We start from the raw sequence: 26,790 nt of genomic DNA on the forward strand, positions 1-26,790 counted from the left end.
AAAAAAAAAAAAAAAAGAATTTTTTAAAGAATTTCCTTCCTTTGAGATTGCAATAACATTTTCCTCACTTTCCCTTAAGCTCTCACTAGTATCTTCTTCAAAGTCCCAAATTTTACAGCATGTTCAAGGCACTTTAAACATTTACTGACACTTTCCTCAAAATTCACTGCCCAGTTCCAATTCCATGCCCACAGTTTTAGTTATTTGTATGTCAGTACAAGACTTCCAGGTAACAAAATCTGTACTCATCATCTAGTGCTATGTAGCAAATTACCCTGAAACGTGGGGGCTTAAAACTATAGACTTTTAACCTGTAGTTTCTTAGGGACAGGAATCCAAGGATGGACTAGTAGGGTTCCTCTAGTTCAGATTATTCCATAGTGCTATAATCATTTTATAGATGGGTTTAACTGACTGTGGTAGGTACCTCTAATGATATGAATATTATTCTTTTACTGTCATTCATTTTTACTAGTTTGTCTCTCATCCATTTTGTTTCTTTCTTGGTCTTCTTTTCATTACCTTACTTGTTTTCTTGACTTTTTTCTATGCTCCTTATTAAGTTTCACTTGATATTCTACCTTGGGTACCTTATTACTAATTCTTTATTTCTAAGATATTTTGTCTTCACTTTAGTTCTTTCTTAAGACAATTCTCTTTTCATATCTCCTTGGTTTTTGTTGTTGTTGTTGTTTTTCCATTTTCCTTCTTAGTGTTTGAGTTTCTTACAAGGTTTTTCATATCCTCAAACACATACTTGATTATATATTTAATTCTTACAGTTTTCTTCTGCTTTTTTTTCAGAGACTTCTCTTTGTATGTGTGAAATTTTCTCATTTGTGTGAAAGTTTATGTTCTGATTCTTAAGAATAGTTCTATATGAATTTGCTAATTTGCATTTTGTTCATTTTTATTGCATTGGGATGTTTCACAAGATTCCTAGTTTAGTGATGCCCTTTCTCTTTACATAACAAAGTTCATACATTGTAAACAGATTTGTTTGTTTGTTTAGGTGGGGTGGCAGGGCTGTGTGTCCTCTGGTTTTATGATTCTCTTTTGTTCTGTAGGATCCTACATTTTTCCCTTTAGTTTCTTTTTCCTTTCACCACCTAATTACCAAGTGGAGTTTCTTACCTTCTTTACTGACTTTTTTTCTCTTTCAGAAGCTATGTGTTTCAAAGATTGCCCCCTTTAAACCACAGGCGCTTTGAAATGCCTTCCCTGTGATCCATGTTCTGATCTAGTCAGATGCTTTTTTAGAATATTCAGATTTAAGGTAGAATCAATCTTTGAGGATAATTTTGGATCAGTTGGCTCCTTCCTTATATTCCTTTTCTGTCTTCCCTACAGTTTTTCTCTTTTGCCTCGTGGCTGGAGGGTGGGGATTAAGGTGGTAGCATGGAAGATTGTACTGGAATTTGGTAATTTTTATTTTTTTAACCTATTGTTACTTGGAAGTTTTCGCATTCTATGTCTTCAAGTTATGCAGAGGGCTTTTTCTGTGTAAATTTACATTTGCCATCTTGTTATTTGATATTGTTTTAGGAAGATACGGTGGGAGAGTGGTAGCTTGGTGACCACCATTGTCTTCAGCTACCTAGAAGTTCTCCTTTTAATTTTTTTAAGCATTTCTAATTACTTTTTCAAATTTTGTGTGTGTGTTAAATTAGAAATATTGAGAAGCCAGGGACTATGTACATCTTGTTCTGGTTTATTCCATTTGTCTAATACAGGTATAATTACTGTAGAGTCAAAAGAGTACTACACTTCAGTCTGACATAAAGAATACTACATTCTGAAGACATGTGTTTACATCCTTAGCCTATTTAGTCCTTAGATTCTTTATCTATAACCAAGGATCTCACAGGATTGTTGTGGGAAAAGTTCAAGTATAAAAATACTTGACAATAGTTATTGTCCTATCTATGCTTAACCAACACTTATCCAACACACACGCACACACACACACACACACACACACAGTAACTCTACGTTAAAAACCTATACAGTTTTCTCTTTTATCTTATGCAATCCTTAGCATTTGATAATTACACTAAACCTTTTATATGTAATTTTTCTGACTAATCTGTCATCATGCTTTTCTTGTAAATACCAGTGTCTCAAATCCCATTTCTTAAGATGTGACTTTGGGAAACTGCTCTTGCATTTTCTTAATTTTATAAAGAAAGTGAAACACAAATTAAAATGTTAGTGCATATTTTATATTTCATGAGTAGGCAGCCTACATTCATAGTTTATGTTAATGCAAAAAAGCTAGTACACTGAAAACCTATATTTTTATCTATTGCTTATTTATTCAGGGTTGTAAATATTACTTATATAGAGACACAGAGATGTGTAAAAATGAAACATTGTGAAAAAAATACAATTTTTCAATTTCATATGAAACTCAAAGTATAAGTTTTGTCCAATATGGAATGTACCTACATTTGTTTATATTAGGGCTCTAAAATCCATTTAAAAATTGTTTTTCTGTTTTTAAAAAAGAAATAGCTGACCCACCAGGCAAGTTTGCTATATATCTTGCTTGCTCAAAATGAGCATTTTCAGGTAAAGTCTGTTTTTTCTGGCCCAAGTCTACTATGATTCCTTAGAAGTCATACTGGCCCAATCAAAGTAAGGGTTTCCATGAAGAGTCTGATGGTGGCATCTGGATGAGGGGTGGTCCCGGTAATGGGAAGTGAGTAGAGAAGAAGGAGCTAAGAGCCCAAATCATTATGAAGGATGACAATCAGTTGTTAAATTTTAAGGGGTATCCAATGGCTTTTTCCAGGCACTCAACTAAAGAGCCTGTGGAAAGAAAATCCCTCTCTACTTCTACAAATGTGATGTAGATGGATTTGGGGTAAACTCCAGGATCCACAATACAGTTCTGAGATAAAAACCCATTAATACCAACCCAATCTTTGCTGAAGGTTTTGGTATTCACTTGGAAATGTAAAAGTAAGCATTGCTGCAGAGTCCTGATCTCAAAAATCCAGAAGTAGCAATAGATAATTCGGGTGGGTTCTGTTTCCACCTGTAATGAGGCTTATGCTGAAAGAGTTCTCAGGTCAACCCGGCCCTCTTTTCCTGGGTCCAGGGAACGTTGCTCCATGTGTGGTGAGAGGGGCCTCTCAATACATTCTTCATAGCCAATGGCATAAAGGTCTGGGCTTTTAGGAATACCCCCAGGCAATAAATATTAAACAACATTCCCACCGGTTGGTTTGGAATGGGCAATGGGTATCCAGTCAATTTCCATGTGCAGCTCCAAGCACCTAGCTTTGCTAATAGTGATCTCTAAAAATTTGTAGTAAACACTTTTCCAGTTCATTTTCTGCACTCGGGTCATAATGATCCGTCCTTCAGACTTCTCAGAGTTGAAGTACTCCCGAAGTCGCTTGCCAAGGGGCTCCTGGGAGCTGATCTCAGCATAATGGTAACGGATATCCTCTTTCCAACGGGTGTTATAACCAATTCCAAAAATGGCCAATTTATTAGAAAGATGGAGCCTTGAAAAGTCTGTCCAGCTCTGAAAAAGTTCCCATTTCAACTGTACCAATTCCAAAATCTGTACAATATTCTGCATGATGTCTCTCCTCTGTGCTTCTTCAGAAGACTCTTGTTTTATTTTTAATGTTCTCTTTGTGACAGGTACTTCATCCAATTCCTGATCTGTTGGATAGCCATGGAGATCCTGACTGTGGTTTCCCCAGTCCTCCTGTGAATAGTCCTCCATAGTGCTGCCATCTGACTCCAGCTCATGTAAGCTATGAAGGTGGGTTCTTCCTCTCTATTCAGCACCGGTGAGGCCACAGCTGGAGCACAGTATTCAGTTCTGGGCATGCAACCAGCTTGATGCGCTCCTGGCACTGGGACGGGGTCCGCTCATAGCCCAGCTTGGCCAGCGCCTGGGACATGCGCTTGTACACGGCTGGCCCGGGGGCCTTGCTGCTGAACAACGTACCGGCTCCCTCCAGCTGCTGGTACAGCGCCTCCACCAGCCGCTCATTGCCCCACACTGCGATGAGCGCGTTCGTCTTGGTCGGCGTCCACGACATGCCCTGGCAAGCGGCGGCGACTGCCGCAGCCCCGCCAGCTGCCACAGCCCCGCCACCGCCGCCACCAGGGGAGAAGGAGACCGGAGAGCCTATTTTTAACTTGAAAATTTACAAATTATAATAATCCGATCATTAAGAGTAATAACAATGAACACATATTGAAATTTTTACTATATGCCAGTCACCATTTTAAGTACTTTTAAATTAAGCTAATATAATCCTTACAACAATACTATGAGGTAGGTATTATTCTTTTCATCTTTGTTATATAACTAAGCAAACTAAGTTAAGTAACTTGCTGGAGGTCACACAGCTAGTAAATGGTGTACCCTGTGTTTGAACCCAATGAAAAAGATGTCGTGAGTCAGTTAGGGAAATGGTAAAATACTACTTATTCAGGTGGACGCTTCTTGAATCACTATTTAGTAAGCTAAAAATTTCTAAGAAATAGTAACTCTCACGCAGATAACGTTACTTAAAAATATTCACCAAAAAAAAGGCTTGAAGTCTTCCCTTTCCTGGACAGAGTAGGATACTAAAGAGCAAAGGGAGGAACAATACTCAAAGGAGGGGAATTGGTGGATATAAAAGGGTAAACCTTCACATAAAGTGGAAGAACTCCAACTTTAGATAATAGTTAAATTTTTGAAACAGTCCATCCTGAAGAAATAGCCCAGCCTTTCTGACTATGATGTCTAAATGCATAGCTTCAAGGCAGTCAATTAAGATACTCTTATTTTTCACAGCAGTTCTCTTTGGGATTCTTTGACTTGGAAAACAAATGAAGCAAATGAAGTTAATGACTCTTTCAAGTCTTTCCATCAAAGGCTCCCAAATTATATCTATTGTATCAGTGAAAAATGCTCCAGTAGGAAAATAAGTTGCTCTGAGTCACAGTGATGGAGGAAGGGAGGAAAAAGAAGCCCAGGTGATATGGTTTGGCTGTGTCCTCAGCCAAATCTCATCTTGAATTCCAGCTTCCACAATTCTCATGTGTTATGGGAGGGACCTGGTGGGAGAGAATTGAATCATGGGGGCGGTTTCCCCCATACAGTTCTCGTGGTAGTGAGTAAGTCTCACGAGATCTGATAGCTTTATAAGAGGAAACCCCTTTCGCTTTGTTTGCATTCTCTCTGCCTGCTGCCATATGAGAGGTGCCTTTCACCTGCTGCCATGATTGTGAGGCCTCCCCAGACACGTAGAACTGTGAGTCCATTAAACCTCTTTGTCTTTATAAATTACCCAGTCTCAGGTATGTCTTTATTAGCAGCGTGAAAATGGACTAATACACTAGGCTAAGTGAGATTCTAATGGTGGCACAAAGTTACTGGCTCCAGCCACAGAAAATGAAAGGCCTGACATTTAATTTCCAACCCCCTGTCCCTCACTTTCTTCCTCAGAGTCCAGATGTGATCAGAGCATGCCCAGCAACAACCATACCACCCATATTAGGAAATCAGTGCTCTAGCCGTATTATTAGATTTGGGGAAAGAAATGAGAACGTGTCTGAACATTCATTAGATCTCTGGGCATATCTGACCTTTGTGTTATTGGTACAATTAGTAATCAAATCCTTGGCATTTTTCTGTCTTTACCCAGGAGGTTCACCTTATAATTTTCTCAAAGATCATTATTTAGGTCCCAAATCCCAGACTGAGCTGGCAACATGATTATAAAGGAAGAATAAACCTCAAGCAGATTAGATTACTTAAAAATTCACAGAAGAGGCTTGAAATTTTCTATTCACTAGAAAGAGCAGGGTCTGTACTACCCCCGTCAGCTTAACGTTAACGAAGACATGTAAAATTTAGCCTTTGGCTTTAGCTAAAGTTGCAGCTCTTACCCTGAAATTTCTTGGCTATACGAGTATTCATCTCAGTCACTGGAAATCATAAAGACATGTTAGGAAGTTAGTCTGAATATCATCAAAATCTTATAAAAATGAACAGAATATCAAACAAATATGTTTATACCATAGAATATAAAATTGGAAAATAGGTATCTTTTTCCAGATGTGCTGAACACCACGTTTCAGAAGTGGTCAAGAAAAACAGTGAGGAAAAGGGTTTGTAGAAATTATTCAAGATGAGGCAAACAGAGAAGCAGACATGTTCATATTTTGCTGTGGCTTAGAATGATGAAATGGGAGAGAGTGATATTTTTCCTTTTCTCACCTTACCTCACAACATTAACTGAATTATGTGATTTTGAAACAAAACCTTTGATTACCTACAGACCAGTTACATCTCCTCACTTTCTAAGCATGCTTAGAACTGCTTGTAAATGACAGATCTTTGTGATGGCAATGGGAAGCCAGTTAAAGCCCTTCCCCCCACCCCCACTCCACCACTTGAGGTCATCAAAGCCTGGTTGTTTGTTAAAGCTCCAGTGGCCATCAGATTTATGAAGGTCCTGCCAGCCCAGTTTACTAAGTTTCCTGAATTTGGAGAGAAGAAGAAAGACAAAGTTTGAACAGCTCATAAGATACATTTTTAATCTAGTAAGCAAGGTTAATTGGATACAGGTATTTAAAATAACCAGAATATGAACATGAATTAGATCGGAAAACAGTAGTCATTTCACGGGTTCTATATGGTGAACATATTTGAGATGATTCTTTTTCAGTAGTCCTGGGACAACTAGATGTTTGACTTACTACTTTCATCCTTTTGTCCTGATTTTTAGGGAATATTTGTTTATAGCCAAACTAAAAGAGCAGGCTGCAGTACAGCCACAAGACCCATTTCTGTGTAATATTGCCGAGTGGAAAACTTAAATTCCCCAGTCAGAAAATAAGCATCCACTGAGAGATGAATCTTGTAGAAAAGTAGTGATGAAAAACTCAATCCACACCCAGAGTTTGGCGAAGGTCACTTCTGGATGATGATGGGGGGAAATGAAGCTGTGTATTTGTGAACCAAATTAATACATGAATCTGTAAAGCATTCAGGCTGACCTTGAGACAAATGCATCTCCTTCTTCCAACCAAATTATAGTTTTTAACTCCTCAGAAGGATTGCCTTCCTGAGTACTGACTCCAAGAAAGCCTGCTCCCTGGCGGATTGTTCCTGACAGGTATGAATGTTACCTTTTATCATCTCTTGCCCACTGATGACAAAAGGAAAATAATTACAAGTAATTTCCAGGCCCTCAGAGTTAAGGTCCCCTCAGTGGCCTGAGAATTGTTTGCAGGTTTGGAAAGATGCCAACTGTGTGTTGGTTCTGGGCAATGATCCTGCACTCATGTAAATTCTAGAGTTAATGGTGAAATAATAGAGTCACAACTGGTGGGAAGCATATTTTTCTGTCTTGAAGAATGAAGTCCCTGCAGATGTGTAGTGAATGCATCAGTGTTCACTGCCATTGTGAATTCTCCTAAAGCCTCCTTCTGAATTCAGTGTCTCCCAAAGCATTTCAAATTTGTGGCATTTTCTATTATTCTTAAATGTGGTATATTCATGGCTTATTTACTTAAAGCCTCATTGTACATTTTGAAGAAATTTCTTGGCGTAGTGTTCCAGTAATATCATTAGTTTCTCTGTATGAATAAATGCTCCCAGATGGCTTCATGTCAGCCACACACAAAATATCCCACTGTCCCTTTCTCTGAATGGCAAAAATAATTTTGTTTATTTTTATAGCATTTCTATTCTTACTGTTCCAGAGAAGTCTTCCAACTAAGTAATTAACTGGTATTGAGCAATAACTCATTTACTCTCATTTGCTTACTTTATAAAGCACACATTATTGTATTGTGGCCAGCACTGGTCATGCCATTAGTCTTTTTTTTTCTTTATTTCTTTAAAAAAAAAAAAAAAAAAGAACAGGATGCATGTGCAGAACATGCAGGTTTGTTACATAGGTATACATGTGCTATGGTGGTTTGCTTCACCTACTGACCCATCCTCTAAGTTCCCTCCCCTCACCCCCAACTCCCCAACAGGCCCTGGTGTGTGATGTTCCCCTCTCTGTGTCCATGTGTTCTCATTGTTCAACTCTCACTTATGAGTGAGAACATGCTGTGTTTGGTTTTCTGTTCCTGTGTTAGTTTGCTGAAGGTGATAGTTTCCAGCTTCATCCATGTCCCTGCAAAGGACATGATCTCCTTCCTTTTTATGGCTGTATAGCATTCCGTGGTATATATGTACCACATTTTCTTTATCCAGTCTATCATTGATGGGCATTTGGGTTAGTTCCATGTCTTTGCTATTGTAAATTGTGCTGCAGTAAACATACATGTGCATGTGTCTTTACAGTAAATGATTATATTCCTTTGAATATATACCCAGTAAGGGGATTGCTGGTCAAATGGTGTTTCTGGTTCTAGATCCTTGAGGAATTGCCATACTGTCTTCCACAATGGTTGAACTAATTTACATTTCCACCAACAGTGTAAAAGTGTTCCTATTTCTCCACAGCTTCACCGGCATCTATTGTTTCCTGACTTTTTAATATTTGCCATTCTGACTGGCATGAGATGGTATCTCATTGTGGTTTCAATTTGCATTTCTCTGATGATCAGTGATGTTGAGTTTTTTTCTTTTTTCTTATGTTTGTTGGCTGCATAAATGTCTTCCAGGCCATTAGTCTGGAGTCCAGCATGTGTCCATAAATAATGCCTGGCACTTAGTATACGTCCAGTTAAAATTTACTACATGAATTAATGAATGGATTAACATGTATACACAGTTGACCTTATTAGCCTTGTGTTGATATGCATGGTGGAAGGATGTTTAAAGAAAAAAACTGTTTGTTTTTTCCTATCCTGTATTCTCACAATACTTCTCAGATACCAATTGCAAGTAGTAGGTTCCCAGGTTACCCAAAATTTCTGTCTGATTTGACTGCATATGAGAGCTTTCCATGACTTTCTTCTTAGGCTTGATAATTTACTAAAGTGATTCATAAAACTCAAGGAAACACTTTGCTTACATTTACCCATTTGTTATAAATGGTATTACAAAGACTATAGATGAACAGCTAGATAAAGAGGTACATAGGGTGAGGCTCAGAAGGGCTCCAAGCATAGGAACTTCTTTCCCCATGGAACTGGAGTATACCACCTTTCTGGCACATGGATGTGTTCTCCAACCCACAAGTTATCTGAACGTCATAGATCTGAGATTTTTATGGAGGCTTAATCATGTAGGCATGATCGACTATTAACTCAACTTCCAGCCCTTCTCCTCTTTTCAGAGGATAAGGGATGGGCCTAAAAGTTCCAAGTTTCTAATCAAGGTTTGGTATTTCTGGGGTCCAGGAACCATACAGGAACTCACCAAGAGTCACCTCTTTATGGCAAAAGATATTCTTATCACTCAGGAAATTCCAAGGGATTAGGAGCTCTGTGTCAGCAACTGGGGTCAAATAGCAAATATTAGGAAAAAAAGATAAACCTAGCACCCCTAGGTTTTTAGAAGTTTACTGTTGATTGTTTAGGAGCTCTGTGCCAGGGACCAAAAATAAAATATATTTCTTATTATAAATCACAATGTCAACAAAGATAGTTTCCCAAGGATAACTTTGGGAAATCTGTCAGCACGGAAGACCTAGAAACAGATCTTCTAACTTTATTAGAACGTAATGACCCTAGCTGACTTAATTGCTTGGCGTGTAAATGAAGCCTTAGAAGCAAAATCTTGTATTTTAAGTGTGAGTTTAGAGCTGGAGTGTAATTTCTAAAATTGTGTACTGTACTGATGCGCATGGGCAAGAATTCTTACCACCACTTCCCGCAAGGGCAGTGATGCTTGCGTTATTCCTGTAGGTAAGTAGATTATTAAAAAGTGCATATTTGTAGAACATTTTGTTATAACTGTAGGTAGTTTCTTTATAGACAGGCAGTTTCTCTGGAAGTGTTGCATGTGAATAATCCTTTTTATGAATTACAAACAATTACTGGTTCCCATGCTTGAACAGTTTTATCTGCTTCAGTTCAATTAAATTTGGTAAGATAAATACTTGGGAGGGTGAGGTGTGTGGTTTCACAGGTAAATCTGTGAATGTTGTTTCTTACTGAGGTTCATTATGTACAAACTGCTTTTTCGCTTCAACAGCATTCAACGTACTTCCCTGAGCCTTCATCAGATAGGTTAAACATTGCTCCTTGTATTAAGCCTTCTAACCTGTTTTTAGAATTTTACTGCCTGATTGTATCTAAATAATGCATTTGACAGAAGGAAATAACCACATTAACTTCCTTAAAATCTATCACATATTTAGATACAGTCAACCAAAATCTCCATATTCAGGAGGCTATACTTAGATACCAGCTGTTTGTTTAGATTTCTAATTCATAGTTACTCGTTGAGTGCTTTTTGCAACAGGAGATGGAAGAGGATTTCGTTTGCTTATATATTATCTGTGTATTAGGGTTTCTCCTACTCTGCAATGAGAAAGTTAAATGCTCTCAAAGATAGTGAGTTTTTTTCTTTAAATTCAGCCAATTTTGCCCTTTTATATGCACATAAAATGAGCATTATTTCTCAGGTATTACCAAAGTCTAATGTTATATTTTAATATCATTGTAAAATGGGATCATATTTTTGAAACATTTCTATGTATTTGCACATTCTACAACTAGGCTCTAGGGATTTCCTGCCTATTGGAACACTGGGTTTCAGTGCTTCAGAGGAAGGGGAGACACATCCATTAGGAGAATTCTGCCATTTCTCAGCATCAAGGGTCAAATTTTTATTTGCATCCACAGGGGAATAATAACATTCCTAAAATAATCACATTTTTGGGAGAGACAGAACTTTTTATAAATTCCTTTAGCATATGAAAGACCAAGCACCGAAAGGGTTTCAGTGCTTCAGAGGAAGGGGAGACACATCCATTAGGAGAATTCTGCCATTTCTCAGCATCAAGGGTCAAATTTTTATTTGCATCCACAGGGGAATAATAACATTCCTAAAATAATCACATTTTTGGGAGAGACAGAACTTTTTATAAATTCCTTTAGCATATGAAAGACCAAGCACCGAAAGGTCTTCATAGACATTTCTAGTGTTCACCAAAACCCTACTGAGCTCCTTGAAGCTAGCGAGGCCATGAATCTACTACTGACTAAGGAACCGTAAGAAGAAGTAACAGGCGTCTCTTCTGGACTGACAGTGAAATTCTTCAATTCACTCTTTCCTTTCAGTAGTGAGACTAGAGTGGTGCATTAAAATGGCAGAACTGCAATAATGAAGCAGACTGCAGTGCTGAGTCATCTCATGGAAGACAGTTGCACTGCTGGGTCACCTGATCTACAACAAACTTTGTGTGTTCAAGAAATAAACTTCATGTGTTAATCCCTCAAGATTTGAGGGTTGCTCATTACCACATCATAACTCAATTTTATTTTGACTAAAACAGGCTCAGACCATTGTATTTCTTCCATGAGTTTGAAAAAATGCCTCTCCTGTTGTGTGAAGGCTGGGACATGAGTTTTACTCATGGAAGGGAAGAAGGAAAGGTACTGAACCTACTCCTGAATGAAAAGGTTATAGAACAAAGAAAAGGGTCACAGGGAGATCAAGAAAGGCAGGTGCTATGATCTGAATGTTTGTGTTCCCACCAAATTTATATGTTGAAACCTACTCTTCAATGTAATAGTATTAAGAGGTGGGGCCTATGGGAGATGATTAGGTCATGAAGGCTCCATCTGCCCTTATAAGTAGGATTAGGGCCTTTACAAAAGAGTCTTGAGGGAGCATGTTTGCTCCTTCCTCCATGTGAAGATGTAGCAAGAAGATACCATTTTTGAAGCAGAGAATGAGCCCTCACCAGACACTGAATCTGCTGGTGCCTTAAGCTTACTGCGCAGCCTGCAGACTATGAGCAATAAATTCCTGTTGCTTGTAAATTACCAAGTTGAAGGCATTTTGTTATAGTAGCCCAAATGGACTAAGACAATAGGTATGGGTGAGGGCTTTTGTATTACTGCCTCTCAGTGTTGGTGGTAGAGTGGAAGTATAAGTATTTGGGTTCTTCCAAAGCCTTTTTGTCAATTTCATTTCTTAATTCTCATTGTCTGTGTTTAATTCTATCGTTTAACAATTTAAATTTACTCCTGCCCTGTTCTAGAATTTTTATTGTTGCTCTTATATAATCTGATTTTATTTCTCTTTTAGTCTTTATGGTCACAACACTCATTTTTTATTCATTTTAGAGTAAAAATCTAATGAAATAGAAGCATTGCCTTCCGAAACTGGCTTTATAAGATGATTTACTTGGATAAAGCACAGATAGTCAGTGTATGTTCAAACTCTGATTACTGAAAGGAGTCGCTTTACTTTCTATGCAAGCTTTAGTGTCTGATCAAGAAACACGCCATATTCTTTCCTCGGAATGCATTTTCAAAATGTTCTACTATATCAGCAAATTTCATTTTATTCTTCATATTCTCAATATTTCGTAGGCAAAATTTGCTCTTTCGTTATTTTGATGCTTTCCCAGAATGGCTTACAAGTGCTATTTTCTAAATTGCATTTGATCTGGCCTTTGCTACTTTGTTTATGCACTTATGAGGGAACAGCAAAAAGTTTGTGAAAAAATGAATTAAAAGATAAAAATAAAAAATATAAACCTTATTATTCAACATAAGCTCCATCAAGTTCAAGACTGTTGCAAGCAATGATACCAGCCATTTAGTGTATTCCTAAAGAACTGAGGGTCCTGGGAATTTAACCATGTCAGTGCAGTTTTTTGTTTTTTGTGTTTTTTTTACATTATTAATGGGAAAAAAATGGGTGACCTTTAAAGTTGTCTTTGTTTGTTTTTAGAGACAGGATCTCGCTCTGTCACCGAGGCTGGAGTGCAGTATTGTGATCATGGCTCACTGCAGCTTTGACCTCATGGGCTCAAGCAATCCTCCCCGCTCAGCCTCCCAAGTAGCTGCGACCATAGGTGCATTCCACCATACCAGCTATTTTTACATTTCATTTTCATAAAGACAGGGTTTCACTATGTTGCCCATGCTCATCTTGAACTCCAGGTCTTAAGCTATCCTCCCACCTTGGCCTGTCAAAGTGCTGGGATTACAGGCATGAGCCACTACATCTGTCCCTTTAAAGATTTTTTTAAGATTAAGAAACAAAAAGAAGTCAGAAGGAGTCAAATTAGGACTGTAAGGTGCCTAATGATTTATTGAAACTCTCACAAAATTACCTTTGTTTGATGAGAAGAATAAGCACGAGCATTGTCACGGTGGAGAAGAACTCTCTAGTGAAACCTTCTGGGCATTTTTCTGCTAAAGGTTTGGCTAGCTTTTCTCAAAACACTCTCATAATGAGCAGATGTTATCATTCTTTGGCCCTCCAAAAAGTCAACAAGCAAAATGTTTTGAGCATCACTAAAATCTGTCTCCATGACCTTTGCTCTTGACCATTCTGCTTTTGCTTTGATTGGCCCACTTGTACCTCTTGGTAGTCATTGCTTTGATTGTGCTTTGTCTTCAGAATCATATTAGTAAAGCCATGTTTCATCTCCTGTTACAATTCTTGGAAGAAATGTTCCAAGATCTTGATCCCACTTATTGAAATTTTCTATTGAAAGCTCTGCTCTTGCCTGCAGCTGATCTGGGCACAACAGTTTTGGCACCCATCGAGTGGAAAGTTTGATTAATGTTAATTTTCCAGTTAGAATTGTGTAAGCTGAACCAGTTGAGATGTTTATTATGTTGACTATTGTGTGGTTAATCATCAGTCATCTTCAATTAAGGTAGTGTATTAGTCCGTTTTCACGCAGCTGATAAAGACATACTCAAGACTGGGCAATTTACAAAAGAAAGAGGTTTAATGGACTTACAGTTCCATGTGTCTGGGAAGACCTCATAATCATGGTGGAAGGCCAGGAGGACGAAGTCATGTCTTACATGGATGGCAGCAGGCAAAGAGAGAGAGCTTGAGCAGGGAAACTCTCATTTTTAAAACCATCACATCTCGTGAGACTTATTCACTATCATGAGAACAGTACAGAAAAGACTCGCCCACTGGGTTTCTCTCACGACATGTGGAAATTGTGGGAGTTACAATTCAAGATGAGATTTGGGTGGGGACACAGTCAAACCACATCATTCTGCCCCAGCCCCTCCTAAAACTCATGTCCTCACATTTCAAAAACAATCATGCCTTCCCAACAGTGCCCCAAAGTCTTAACTCATTTCAGCATTAATTCAAAAGTTCACATTCCAAAGTTTCGTCTGAGATGAGGCAAGTCCCTCTGCTTATGAGCCTGTAAAATCAAAAGCAAGTTGGTTACTTCCTAGATACAATGGAGGTACAGGCATTGGGTAAATACAGCTGTTCCAAATGGGAGAAATTGGCCAAAACAAAGGGGCTACAGGCTCCATGCAAGTTTGAAATCCAGCAAGGCAGTCAAATCTTAATGCTCCAAATTGATCTCCTTTGACTTCGTGTCTCACTTATAGGTCACGCTCATGCAAGGGGTGGGTTCTATGGTCTTGGGCAGCTCCGCCCCTGTGGGTGTGCAGGGTACAGCCTCCTTCCTGACTGCTTTCATGGCTGGTGTTAAGTGTTCGTGGCTTTTCCAGGCACACAGTGCAGGCTATCGGTGGATCTACCATTCTGGGGTCTGGAGGAGCTCTTCTCATAGCTCCACTAGGCAGTGTCCCAGTAGGGACTCTGTGTGAGGGCTCCAACCCCACATTCCCCTTCCGCATTGCCCTAGCAGAGGTTCTCCATGAGGGCCCTGCCCCTGCAGCAAACTTCTGCCTTGACATCCAGGCATTTCCATACATCCTCTGAAATCTAGGTGGAGGTTCCCAAACCCCAGTTCCTGACTTCTGTGCATTCACAGGCTCAACACCATGTGGAAGCTGCCAAGGCTCGGGGCTTGCACCCACTGAAGCCACAGCCTGAGCTCTATGTTGGCCCCTTTCAGCCATAGCTAGAGCAGCTGGGACTCACAGCACCAAGTACCTAAGCTGCACACAGCATGGGGACCCTGGGCCTGGCCCATGAAACCATTTTTCCTCCTAGGCCTCTGGGTTTCTGATGGGAGGTGCTGCTACAAATGCCTCTGACATACCTTGGAGATATTTTCCCCATTGTCTTAATGATTAACATTCGATTCCTCATTACTCATGCAAATTTCTGCACCCAGATTGAATTTCTCCTCGGAAAATGAGATTTTCTTTTTTATCACGTTGTCAAGCTGCAAAATTTCCAAACTTTTATGCTTTGTTTCCCTTTTAAAACCAAATGCCTTTAACAGCACCCAAGTCACCTCTTGAATGCTTTGCTGCTTAGAAGTTTCTTCTGCTGGATACCCTAAATCATTTATCTCAAGTCCAAAGTTCCATAAATCTCTAGAGCAGGGGCAAAATGCCACCAGTCCCTTTGCTAAAACATAACAAGAGTTATGCTCCAGTTCCCAACAAGTTCCTCATCTCCACCTGGGAACACCTCAGCCTGGATTTCATTGTCCATATCATTATCAGCATTTTGGTCAAAGCCATTCAACAAGTCTCTAGGGAGTTCCAAACTTTCCCACATTTTCCTATCTTCTTCTGAGCCTTCCAAACTGTTCCAACCTCTGCCTGTTACCCAGTTCCAAAGTCACTTCCACATTTTTGGATATCTTTCCAGCAGCACCCCACTCTACTGGTACCAATTCACTGTATTAATCTGTTTTCATGCTACTGATAAAGACATACCTGAGACTGGGCAATTTACAAAAGAAGGAGGTTTATTGGACTTACATTTTCACATGGCTAGGGAGGCCTCACAATCATGACGGAAGGCAAGGAGGAGTAAGTCATATCTTACATGGATGGCAGCAGGCAAAAAGAGAGAACTTTTGCAGGGAAACTCCCGTTTTGAAAACCATTACATCTCATGAGACTTATTCACTATCACGAGAACAGCACAGGAAATACCTGCCTGCAAGATTCAGTTGCGGGAATTACACTTCAAGATGAGAGATTTGTGTGAGGACACAGCCAAACCATATCAAGCATGCACAAGATTAATTTTTTTCCTCAAAAATTGTTGTGGATGGTTTGCTGCTGCAGGCTTCATCTCCCACATCATCTCATCCTTTGTTAAAATGAATTATCCATTTATAAACTTATTTCTTTGGGGCATTATCCCCATAAACTTTTTGTAAAGCATTAATGATTTCACTATTCTTCCACCCAAGCTTCACCATACATTTGATGTTTGTTTTTGCTTCAATTTTATCAGAATTCATGCTGCTCTGGTACAGGCTTTTTTCAAACTGGTATCTATTCTTAGTGCCTCCAACTAGATTCTGTTCTGACATGTTATAAGAAATTGGTATAAGCTATTTTGGTGCAAAAAATTTTTGAAATCTGTGCATAGTTATTTCATAATAAGCATTTTTCATGAATATATTGAAGACACCTTGTATAAGCACATGCTTGCAGATTGCTTGCTGTTAGTATCAAAACTAAGTTCTGATTAAGCTTGTCATTCTCATCTACATCTCACAGATGCCAAAGCTTTTATTATTATTATTATTATTATACTTTAAGTTCTAGGGTACATGTGCATAACGTGCAGGTTTGTTACATATGTATACTTGTGCCATGTTGGTGTGCTGCACCCATCAACTCGTCAGCACCCATCAACTCGTCATTTATATCAGGTATAACTCCCAATGCAATCCCTCCCCCCTCCTCCCTCCCCCCTCCCCATGATAGGCCCCGGTGTGTGATGGTCCCCTTTCCGAGTCCAAGTGATCTCATTGTTCAGTCCCCACCTATGAGTGAGAACATGCGGTGTTTGGTTTTCTGTTCTTGCGATAGTTTGCTAAGAATGATGGTTTCCAGCTGCATCCATGTCCCTACAAAGGACACAGACTCATCCTTTTTTATGGCTGCATAGTATTCCATGGTGTATATGTGCCACATTTTCTTAATCCAGTCTGTCACAGATGGACATTTGGGTTGATTCCAAGTCTTTGCTATTGTGAATAGTGCCGCGATAAACATACGTGTGCATGTGTCTTTATAGCAGCATGACTTATAATCCTTTGGGTATATACCCAGTAATGGGATGAGATGCCAAAGCTTAACTTCCTCCAATTGTAGGTTTAGTTGTTTAACCAGTTGTTATACATCTTCTTTACTTATCGTTAACTAAACTTGAAATAAATTGAGTGGTAATTGCCCTATTCTGAATTGTCACACAAACTCTTTGATCTCCTTTAATAATGTGTTTTATTTTAGCTATAAAGTACACATAGCTTTAATATTATCTTGTATAAATCAGTGCAGAGCAAGATTGTTATCAGTACATAAAGACGAAGTATAAATACTTCAGATTTTCTTCTCCCTTGTTTCATTTTCAAAAGGTTATTTTATTTTTAACACTTAGCAAACAAAAATAAACATCTGTAGCTATAAACTAACATATGGTTGATGTGGATGTAGGTGACAAGATGTGGAAAATTCTTGAGTTCAAGTGATGAGGATACCTCTTCAGGGAGACAAGACTGAAATGGTTTTTGTTACCTAAATTTTTGAAATCTGATCAATTGAATTGTATCCAATCTGAATAGATAGAGGAAAGCTGGACCTAGAAAGGAGGAGTAAAAAATTCTGTCCAAAGAGGATGACACACTGGGCCTGAGTGGCATCCTTATGTTACAGTCAACAAGTAGATTCTGATGCACATTAACAAATAGATTCTGATGCACTGTGCCTGCCTACCCTACTATATAGATGTATCGATTGCCAGAACTGTCTATCTCCTTTGTCTAAGTTTATGCTGACCATGTAAATTTAAAATTACTATTTTGAATTCTTGGAGATCTCGATACACAGTAGATGGGAGATGCACTGGACCATGGAGATGAGTATTTGCGTCATGGGTGGAGCGACCATATGTCCTGATTTGTCCTGGACAGTCATAGTTTGTAACTCTTGTTCCAGCTTAATTATTAATAGCTCCCCATTTTCAATCTTAACCGTGTCAGTTTGGACAATAAATTGTGTAGTCACTTTAGTTTATGAGAAACTCTTTAGCAATACATTTATTTGAATGCAATTTATACATCTGTCTCTTATAAGTTTGGTTAGATGTAGTTTGTCTCTGATACCTTAATTAGCACAAAGCAGACTGACAAATTAGTTTGCCAGATCTGCAAATATGAGTAATAGTGTCCAATCTATAGGATTCCACCAAGATTGTGCCACCCTGTAAAATCCTGCCTTGATCTCTTCTTGGACATCTCTAACTCATTTTTCAGTTATTTGTATGTAAAGTTATAGTGGGCTTGCTTAGAGATTTTTCTGCTAGCTTACACTTAACTTTCTAGGCAATTACCATATCTTTAATTGTTATGAGATATTAAAATTTTAAGATCTAGTGTTCTTAAAATTAATTGCAGCCGTTTTGAAGGGTCTCAAGGATGTTTGGAATTACTAGGAATGGTATACTGAGATTAGTTCAGGGTGCTCTGGGAGTAAAGACAATTTCAGTTTCAATTCAGAGAAGCCATGTATCTGATGGCAGCAGAGACCAGAATGTGCAGCTGGCAAAAACTGTGTAACAGCTGAGAAAGATAATTGTCCCATCATTAATACTTTGTCTGCCTAAGGTATAGACTATTGTCCTGATGATCCTTAGAAACTATCTTGGTATATTTCATAAGGACTCATGTATCTAGCAATTTCCATGGACAAGCAGGACCAAGACCCAAGCAGGATCTGGGTCCTGGCTAGCCTGTGGTGCCTGTTATCTATTGTTGCCAATGGTTTTGATATTATTTTCCTTGCAGGTAGACACAAACGATTAATGAATATTTTTTGGCTATTAGCATGTGGATGCGTTCTTGAGGGGCTTGTCACAATCAAGCATGACAGAATAAAATAAGGCTGCAAAAGACCTACTCCTTGAGTTATGTAACTTTTGTTTTTTTTTTTTTTCTTTGAGACAGAGTCTTGCTCTGTCGCCAGGCTGGAGTGCAGTGGCTTGATCACGGCTCACTGCAACCTCCACCTCCCGGGTTCAAGCAATTCTCCTGCCTCAGCCTCCTGAGTAGCTGAGACTACAGGCGCACACCACCATGCCAAGCTTATTTTTGTATTTTTAGTAGAGACGGGGTTTCACTATGTTGGCCGGGATGAGTTATGTAACTTTTGAAGTACAAATTCATTGTTGTAGAAGGCATTTTAAAAAGTATTGTTTGTGACTATCTTCCGGATATGGGGTAGGAAAAGCATGAAGGAGCTATCATTGTGTGTATTAAGAATTGTTGTTTCAGATGTTTTTCAACTCATGAAAATGTGGTCAGCATTTGCTTATAAGTGAGATATTCTCATTCTTTTAATGGATCGCCTTTTTCAGACTTATATGGTTGGTTTACCCATAATTATTTAGTTCTACATATTAAAAGAAAATCCACTAAATACAAAGCTACAAACGGGTTTTTCTCCATAATGTTCTCGAATGGAAACTGAATACTGGCTGGGTGTGATAGCTCACACCCGTAATCCCAGAACTTTGGGAGGCCGACGTGGAAGGTTAGCTTGAGTGTAGGAGTTGAAGACCAACCTGAGCAACATAGCAAGACCTCATCTCTATGAAAAAATAAAATAAAATCAATTAAAAGAAAATAGCCAGGCATGGTGGTGCCAACCTTTAGTCCCAGCTACTCTGAAAGCTGTGGAGGGAAGATCACTTAAGCCCAGGAGTTGGAGGCTGCAGTGAGCTATGATTGAGCCACTGCACTTCAGCCTGGATGACAGAGTGAGACCCTGTCTCAAAAAACAAACAAACAAAGAAAACTGAATACTTCTTTCCTTCTTTAATTAGGTTGTGGCAATTCCTCTTAACTGCTAGAAACACAGATGATGATGATGATGATAATCATAACCTATGATTTTAAATGATGGTAGTATGGAAATTGACTTGTTTATATCAACTGTTCAGCCTAAGAGATAGAATACATCTCAATTTCTTTTGCACTCCTCAAATGAACTTCTATTTGTTCTATTTGATAGTAATAATTTGGACTTCTAACTCCATATCTACTGTCATATGAATAAATGGATGCTGCTAATAATGAGGGAGCAGACTGAAGAGTCTGAAACTTAGAATGTTCTTCTACAGGTGAGGCAGTTACATCTACTTCATATGATCCAGATTGCATCAAATAGTTTGTGTGATCATTGTTTCTCTTTTTTCCCCTTTTATTTCCTTTTTATTTGACCCAAGACACAATTACCAAAAATCTGAAAAACTGACTCTAAATGATGTAAGCATAATCAATAAGTCATATTAATCATGATGGTTCCTATTGATTTTGAAGTTCAACTCTTGTTCAATTAATTTTTTCTGAAAAAAATTATTATTTTTAGTTAAAATCAACTTTAAGACTAGCTTTTCTATGAAATAGTTTTTGTTTCTGATTTTAACAGTTGTATGGTAAAAATATTTTACCATAAAAACTATGGTAAAACACTTAAAAATTACAAAATCTGTGATTAAAATAGTGAAACTACCAAAACAACAACTACATAGAGTTGCCTAGTCTCTATATCTAGACATCCCAAGAGACTTTCAGACTGCTAAAATTAATTTGAAATAATTGGTAAAACCCTGTGTATACTTATAAATATATAATAATCAATTCCTCTTATCTGCATTGGCAATAACCATTTAATATGGAAATTGCCTAATAATAAATCTAACTAGAAAGGTATAGAAACTGTATGAAGACACCTTTAAAAATTATTTTACAGAATGTAAAACAACATTTAAAGTGAAGACACACACTGTACTCACTTTTTTATTTACTTTAAAGTTGCTTTTTATTTTAACAAATGCATTGAAAAAAATTAAAGCAATGCAAACATGTAAAAATGAAAGTGAAATTCCCTTACATCCCATTTCCCCCATCTCCCACTCCCAATGGTAACTACTGTTAACATTTTATTATATATATTTCCAGGTCTTTTTATATGCATATATAAATTGTATGTATTATATACACATGTGTCTGCAAAAATTTTACATCATAGGAATATACTGTGCATATTTTCTCTGCCATGTGCTTTTTTTTTACTTAACTAGTATATACTGGAAGTGTTCCATGTCATAATATATAGCTATACATTATTCTTTTAATGCCTACAAAAAAATTACAAAGTCTGGATATGTAATAATATATTTTTAATGACATTTAGATTGTTTTAACAATTTCACTAGTCAAACCATGTTACAGAGAACATCTTTGTACACAAATTTGAACATTTATATTTTGTAAATAATATAAAGGAGACTTAGGGCTCCTAAGAATTTCATATAAACATTTTGGAAAATAATTCACGAGAAAACTTACCAAACTGAGGTTTTGAACACCAGTAAATCTGATTTGTTTTATAAATTACTGTTTACACAATATATTAAATATTTTAATTTTTTTCCTAACTTCAATTTTCTGTGAGGCACAGAGAAAATGGTATTTATTAATTAAGAGCTTCTGCACGGCAAAAGAAACTACCATCAGAGTGAACAGGCAACCTACAGAGTAGGAGAAAATTTTTACAATCTACCCATCTGACAAAGGGCTAATATCCAGAATCTACAAAGAACTTAAACAAATTTACAAGAAAAAAATCGAACAACCCCATCAAAAAATGGGCAAAGGATATGAACAGACACTTCTCAAAAGAAGACATTTATGCAGCCAACAGACACATGAAAAAATGTTCATCACTGGCCATCAGAGAAATGCAAATCAAAACCACAATGGGATACCATCTCACACCAGTTAGAATGGCGATCATTAAAATGTCAGGAAACAACAGGTGTTGGAGAGGATGTGGAGAAATAGGAACACTTTTACACTGTTGATGGGACTGTAAACTAGTTCAACCACTGTGGAAGACAGTGTGGCTATTCCTCAAGGATATAGAACCAGACATACCATTTGATCCAGCCATCCCATTACTGGGTATTCACCCAAAGGATTATAAATCATGCTGCTATAAACACACTTGCACACATATGTTTATTGCGGCACTATTCACAATAGCAAAGACTTGGAACAAACCCAAATGTCCATCAATGATAGACTGGATTAAGAAAATGTGGCACATATACACCATGGAATACTATGCAGCCATAAAAAAGGATGAGTTCATGTCCTTTGTAGGGACATGGATGAAGCTGAAAACCATCATTTTGAGCAAACTATCGCAAGGACAGAAAACCAAACACCGCATGTTCTCACTCATAGGTGGGAATTGAACAATGAGAACACTTGGACACAGGAAGGGGAAAACCACACACCAGGGCCTGTCATGGGGTGGGGGGAGAGGGGAGGGATAGCATTAGGAGCTATATCTAATGTAAATGACGAGTTAATGGGTGCAGCACACCAACATGGCACATGTATACATTATGTAACAAACCTGCACGTTGTGCACATGTACCCTAGAATTTAAAATATAATAAAAATAATAACAATTATGTGTCTGAAAGCTTTCTATTATATGTAATCTTACAGACAGTTCTAATTAATAGATTTTTGTTGAATGAATGAATGAAAACAAGGTGAAAGAAATTATACTTACTTGACCATTGTAATTATATATCTAAATATACTTCTTGATATATATTTTGGCCTTTCTCTCCAGTTCCGGACACGGAGCCCCTGAATCTTTTGTAATTCCTGAGTGACAAGGGTGATAGGAGTATCTTTTTTTGTAATCTTTTTTTTAATTATATGTTTTAGCAGTGGGGTCTCTTTTTATTTCCCAGGCTGGACTCAAATTCCTGGGCTCAAGTGATCCTTTCACCTCAGCCTCCTGAGTAGCTAGGACTACAGGCACATGCCACCACACCTGAATTTCATTTTATATAAAAATGTAAATACTCCTCTAATTAATGAAGAACATTATTGAAGTTCTAATTAACATTTCTGTTATGTGAGTTGCATAAAAAATTGTTTTACAGGCCGGGCATGGTGGCTCATGCTTGTACTCCCAGCACTTCGGGAGGCCGAGGCAGGTGGATCCCCTGAGGTCAGGAGTTCGAAACTAGCCTGGCCAACATGGTGAAACCCCATCTCTACTAAAACACAGAAAATTAGCCAGGCGTGATGGTGGATGCCTGCAATCTCAGCTACTCAGGAGGCTAAGGCAGAAGAATCGCTTGAACTCGGGAGGAGAAGGTTGGAGTGAGAAGAGATTGCGCCACTGCACTCCAGTCTGGGCAACAAGAGCAAAACTCCATCTCAAAAAAGGAAATGGTTTTACAAGTTATATGCATGAATAATAGCCAAAGATTGGTCAAGCACATCATCAAAAATAAAAATAGTGGCAAGAGGAACTTGCGTTGCCAAATATCTGTAAAATTATATACTCAAAATAATATTGACCCAAAAATAAACAGATTAGTGAAATACAATAAAAAGTATAGAAATGGACCCAAATGAATGTGAAGACTTTATATTCATCAATGGTTTTATTCTAACTTAGTGGAAAATGGAGGGCTTATTTTAGCAGAAGTGTTTGCATAGCTGACTTTCCATCTGGAGGAAAAAGGCTAGATCCTTATCTTATGCCACATATAAAAATTAATGCCAGATGAATTCAGAATTTAAATTTTAAAAATACAAATATGAAAACTGGAAGAATATTTGCATAATCTCTATAGTGAGGGTGAGAATTATCATCCTAAAGAAGAAAGGAATTTTGAAGCCATAATGAAAAAAATCAGGAATATTTGAAAGCATTATGAAACAAAAACAAAAAGGAAAAAGCATGATAAAAGACACTGTAAATGCAACTTAGAAGATGCAAATTCAAATAAAAATTAAACATAATTTCACGATGCCAAAACAACCATGATTTAAAGCTTTAAATGCAAATGCCTTTAGACTTAAACTTAAACATTGATTCTTCCTGGGTCTTGAGCCTTCCCTCAACATTAAGACTAGGAACTACACCATCAGCCCTCCTGATTCTCGGGCCTTCACATTCAAACTGGAACTACACTATTAGCTCTCCTGGGTCTCCAGCTTGATGACTGGAAATCTTGAGACTTGTCAGATTACATAATAACATGAGGCAATTCCTTAAAATAATCTCTTTATCTCTCTACATATACATCCTATTGGTTCTGTATCTCTGGAGAACCCTCACTAGTACACAATTATGGAATCTTATACAGCTGTCAAAAAAGAATGAGATGGAGCCCTGTTTATTGACCTGAAGGATGTCCGTAAGTTGTAATATAAAGCATATGGTATGATTCCACTAGTGTTAAAGCAAATAAAATAATAAAAAATGTATGTGTGTGCACATGTATGCTCATACATTCTTATAGTTGAGTGGGCAGAGTAAAAAAGTGTGAATGGACTCACATCAGGCTGTGTACATTGGTTCCCAGGCTAATGGGGGAGCATGAAAATAGAATAAAGAGATTATTACATTTTTACTGGAATATTTGTAGTATTTCATCAATTGTGGTAAATTATGTTAATTTTACTTTTTTGAGCTAAAATTCACATAATATAAAATTCACCATTTCAACCATTTTAAATTGTACAATTCACTGATTTTTGGCATATTCATAATGCTGTACAAACATAACCAGTATCTAATTACAAAACATTTACATCATCACTAAGAGAAACCCTGTGCCTCCCAATTCCACACTCCTCCTATCCCCTGATGACTATTGATTTGCCTTCTATCTCAATTTTGCCTGTTCTGGATATTTCATATAAATGATATACTATATGTGGCCTTTTGTGTCTGGTTTCTTTAATTTAGCATGATGTTTCTAAGGTTCACTTATGCTGGAGCATGTTTCAGTATTTCATTTTTTATGACCAAATAATATTCCATTGTGTGGACATATACCACATTTTGTTTATTTATTCATCAGTTGACACATATTTGAGTTGCTTCTCCTATCTGGCTTCTGTATATAGTGCTGCTATGAACTTCCTTGTACAAGATTTTGTATGAGTATGTGTTTTATTTTTTAACTTCAGAATTTCTTCAACTTTAATTGTGGAGGTAAAATCAGGCTGCACATATATTTTAAATTCTCTTGGATATATATACCTGTTACGGACCAAATTGTGTCTCCACAAAATTTATATGTTGAAGTCCCAACCCCCACTGTACCTCAGAATGGGACCATATTTGGAAATCAGACCTTTAAAAAGACAATTATGGTAATACAGGTGAGCCCTGTTCCAATCTGACTGGTGCGTTTATGTGACGAGCGAGACATTAGAGTTTGGTGCACAGAGAAAAGGTCATGTGAGAACACAGCAAGAAGGTGGCCACCTACAAACCAAGGAGAGAAGCCTCAGGAGAAACCAAACCTGCTGGCACCTGGATATCAGACTTCCATCCTCCAGAATAGTGAGAAAATAAATTTTTGTTGTTTTAGCCACTCAGTCTACGGGTACTTCGTTATGGCAGGTATTTCTTTATAGCAATGCAAGAGCAGCGTAACACATTGCCTAAACTAAGGTCAGAAGATTTACAGTTGTTTCCTTTTTAAAAGTTTTGTAGTTTTTGCTATTATATTTAGGGATTTGATCCATTTTGAGTTAATTTTTGTATATTGTGTGATATAGGAATCTAAATTCACTCTTTTGTATGTGGATATCCAATTGTCCCGGCACCATTTGTGGAAAAAACTATTCTTTCCCCCATTTAACGATCTTAGTATTTTTGTCAAAAATTAATTGACCAAGATGTATAGGTATATTTCTAGAAGCTCAATTCTATTCCATTGTCTGCTTTTATGCCATATGTCTATCCTTATGTCAGTATCGTTCTGCTTTAATTACTGTAATGATTTCCCAATTTTAAAACTTGCTAGAAAGGTTTAAAATTGGGAAGTGTGAGACCTTCAATTTTGTTCTTGTTTCTCAATATTGTTTTGAGTATCTGGGTCTCTTACATTGTTACATGAATTTTAGAATTAGCTTGTCCATTTCTGCAAAAAAAAAAAAAAGGCAGTTAGAAATTTGAAAGGGATTGCATTGAATCTGTAGGTAACTTGGTGTACTATTGCCATCTTAACAACATTAAGTCCTCCAGTCAATAACCACGGGATATCTTTCCATTATTTAGGACTTCTTCATTTCTTTTGCAATGATTTGTAGTTTTCAGTGTACACGGCTTGCCTTTTTTGGCTTAATTTATTCTTAAGTAGTTTATTATTTTTGATGCTATTGTAAATTGAATTGTTTTCTTTCACTTTCAATTTGTTTATTGCTAGTGTATAGAAATACAATTAATTTTTGTATTTAATACAAAATATTGACCTTGCATCCTGAAATATGACTGAAATAAACTATTAGCTCTGGGAGAGTTATGGTCGGTTGGTTGGTTGGTTGGTTTGGTGGATTATTTAAGGTTTCCTATATATAAGATTATGTCATCTACTAATATAGTTTTACTTCTTATTTGCCAGTCCAGATGCCTTATATTTCCTTTTCTTGCCTAACGTATCTAGATATTATTTGCAGTGCAATATTGAATTGAAACGGTGAGAATAGACATCCTTCAGACTAGAACTCTGTCACTACAACAGAAACTAATCTTGTTTCTGTTGTTACAGAGAAAACTTTTAGTTTTTCACCATTAAGTTTGATGTTGTGAGTTTTGCATAGATGCCTTTCATCGGGTTAAGGAAGTTTCCTTCTATTCCTGGTTTGTTGAGTGTTTTTGTCATGAAAGGGTGTTGGATTTTGTCAAATGTTTTCTCTGCAT

General features: G+C 37.5%; 1 protein-coding gene across 1 annotated transcript; it reads right to left on the minus strand.

The window, feature by feature from the left end:
- Positions 1–2,304: 2,304 nt before the first annotated feature.
- On the minus strand, positions 2,305–5,938 carry LOC105503305 (myb/SANT-like DNA-binding domain-containing protein 2). Its single transcript, XM_011930164.1, is given in 3 exon segments — positions 2,305–3,763; positions 3,855–4,153; positions 5,908–5,938. Coding segments are annotated over 3 exon segments (1,341 nt in total). The 3' UTR covers positions 2,305–2,752.
- Positions 5,939–26,790: the final 20,852 nt, after the last annotated feature.

Source organism: Colobus angolensis, unplaced genomic scaffold (genome assembly GCF_000951035.1).
Source record: "Colobus angolensis palliatus isolate OR3802 unplaced genomic scaffold, Cang.pa_1.0 Scaffold841, whole genome shotgun sequence".
NCBI classification, from domain to species: domain Eukaryota; kingdom Metazoa; phylum Chordata; class Mammalia; order Primates; family Cercopithecidae; genus Colobus; species Colobus angolensis.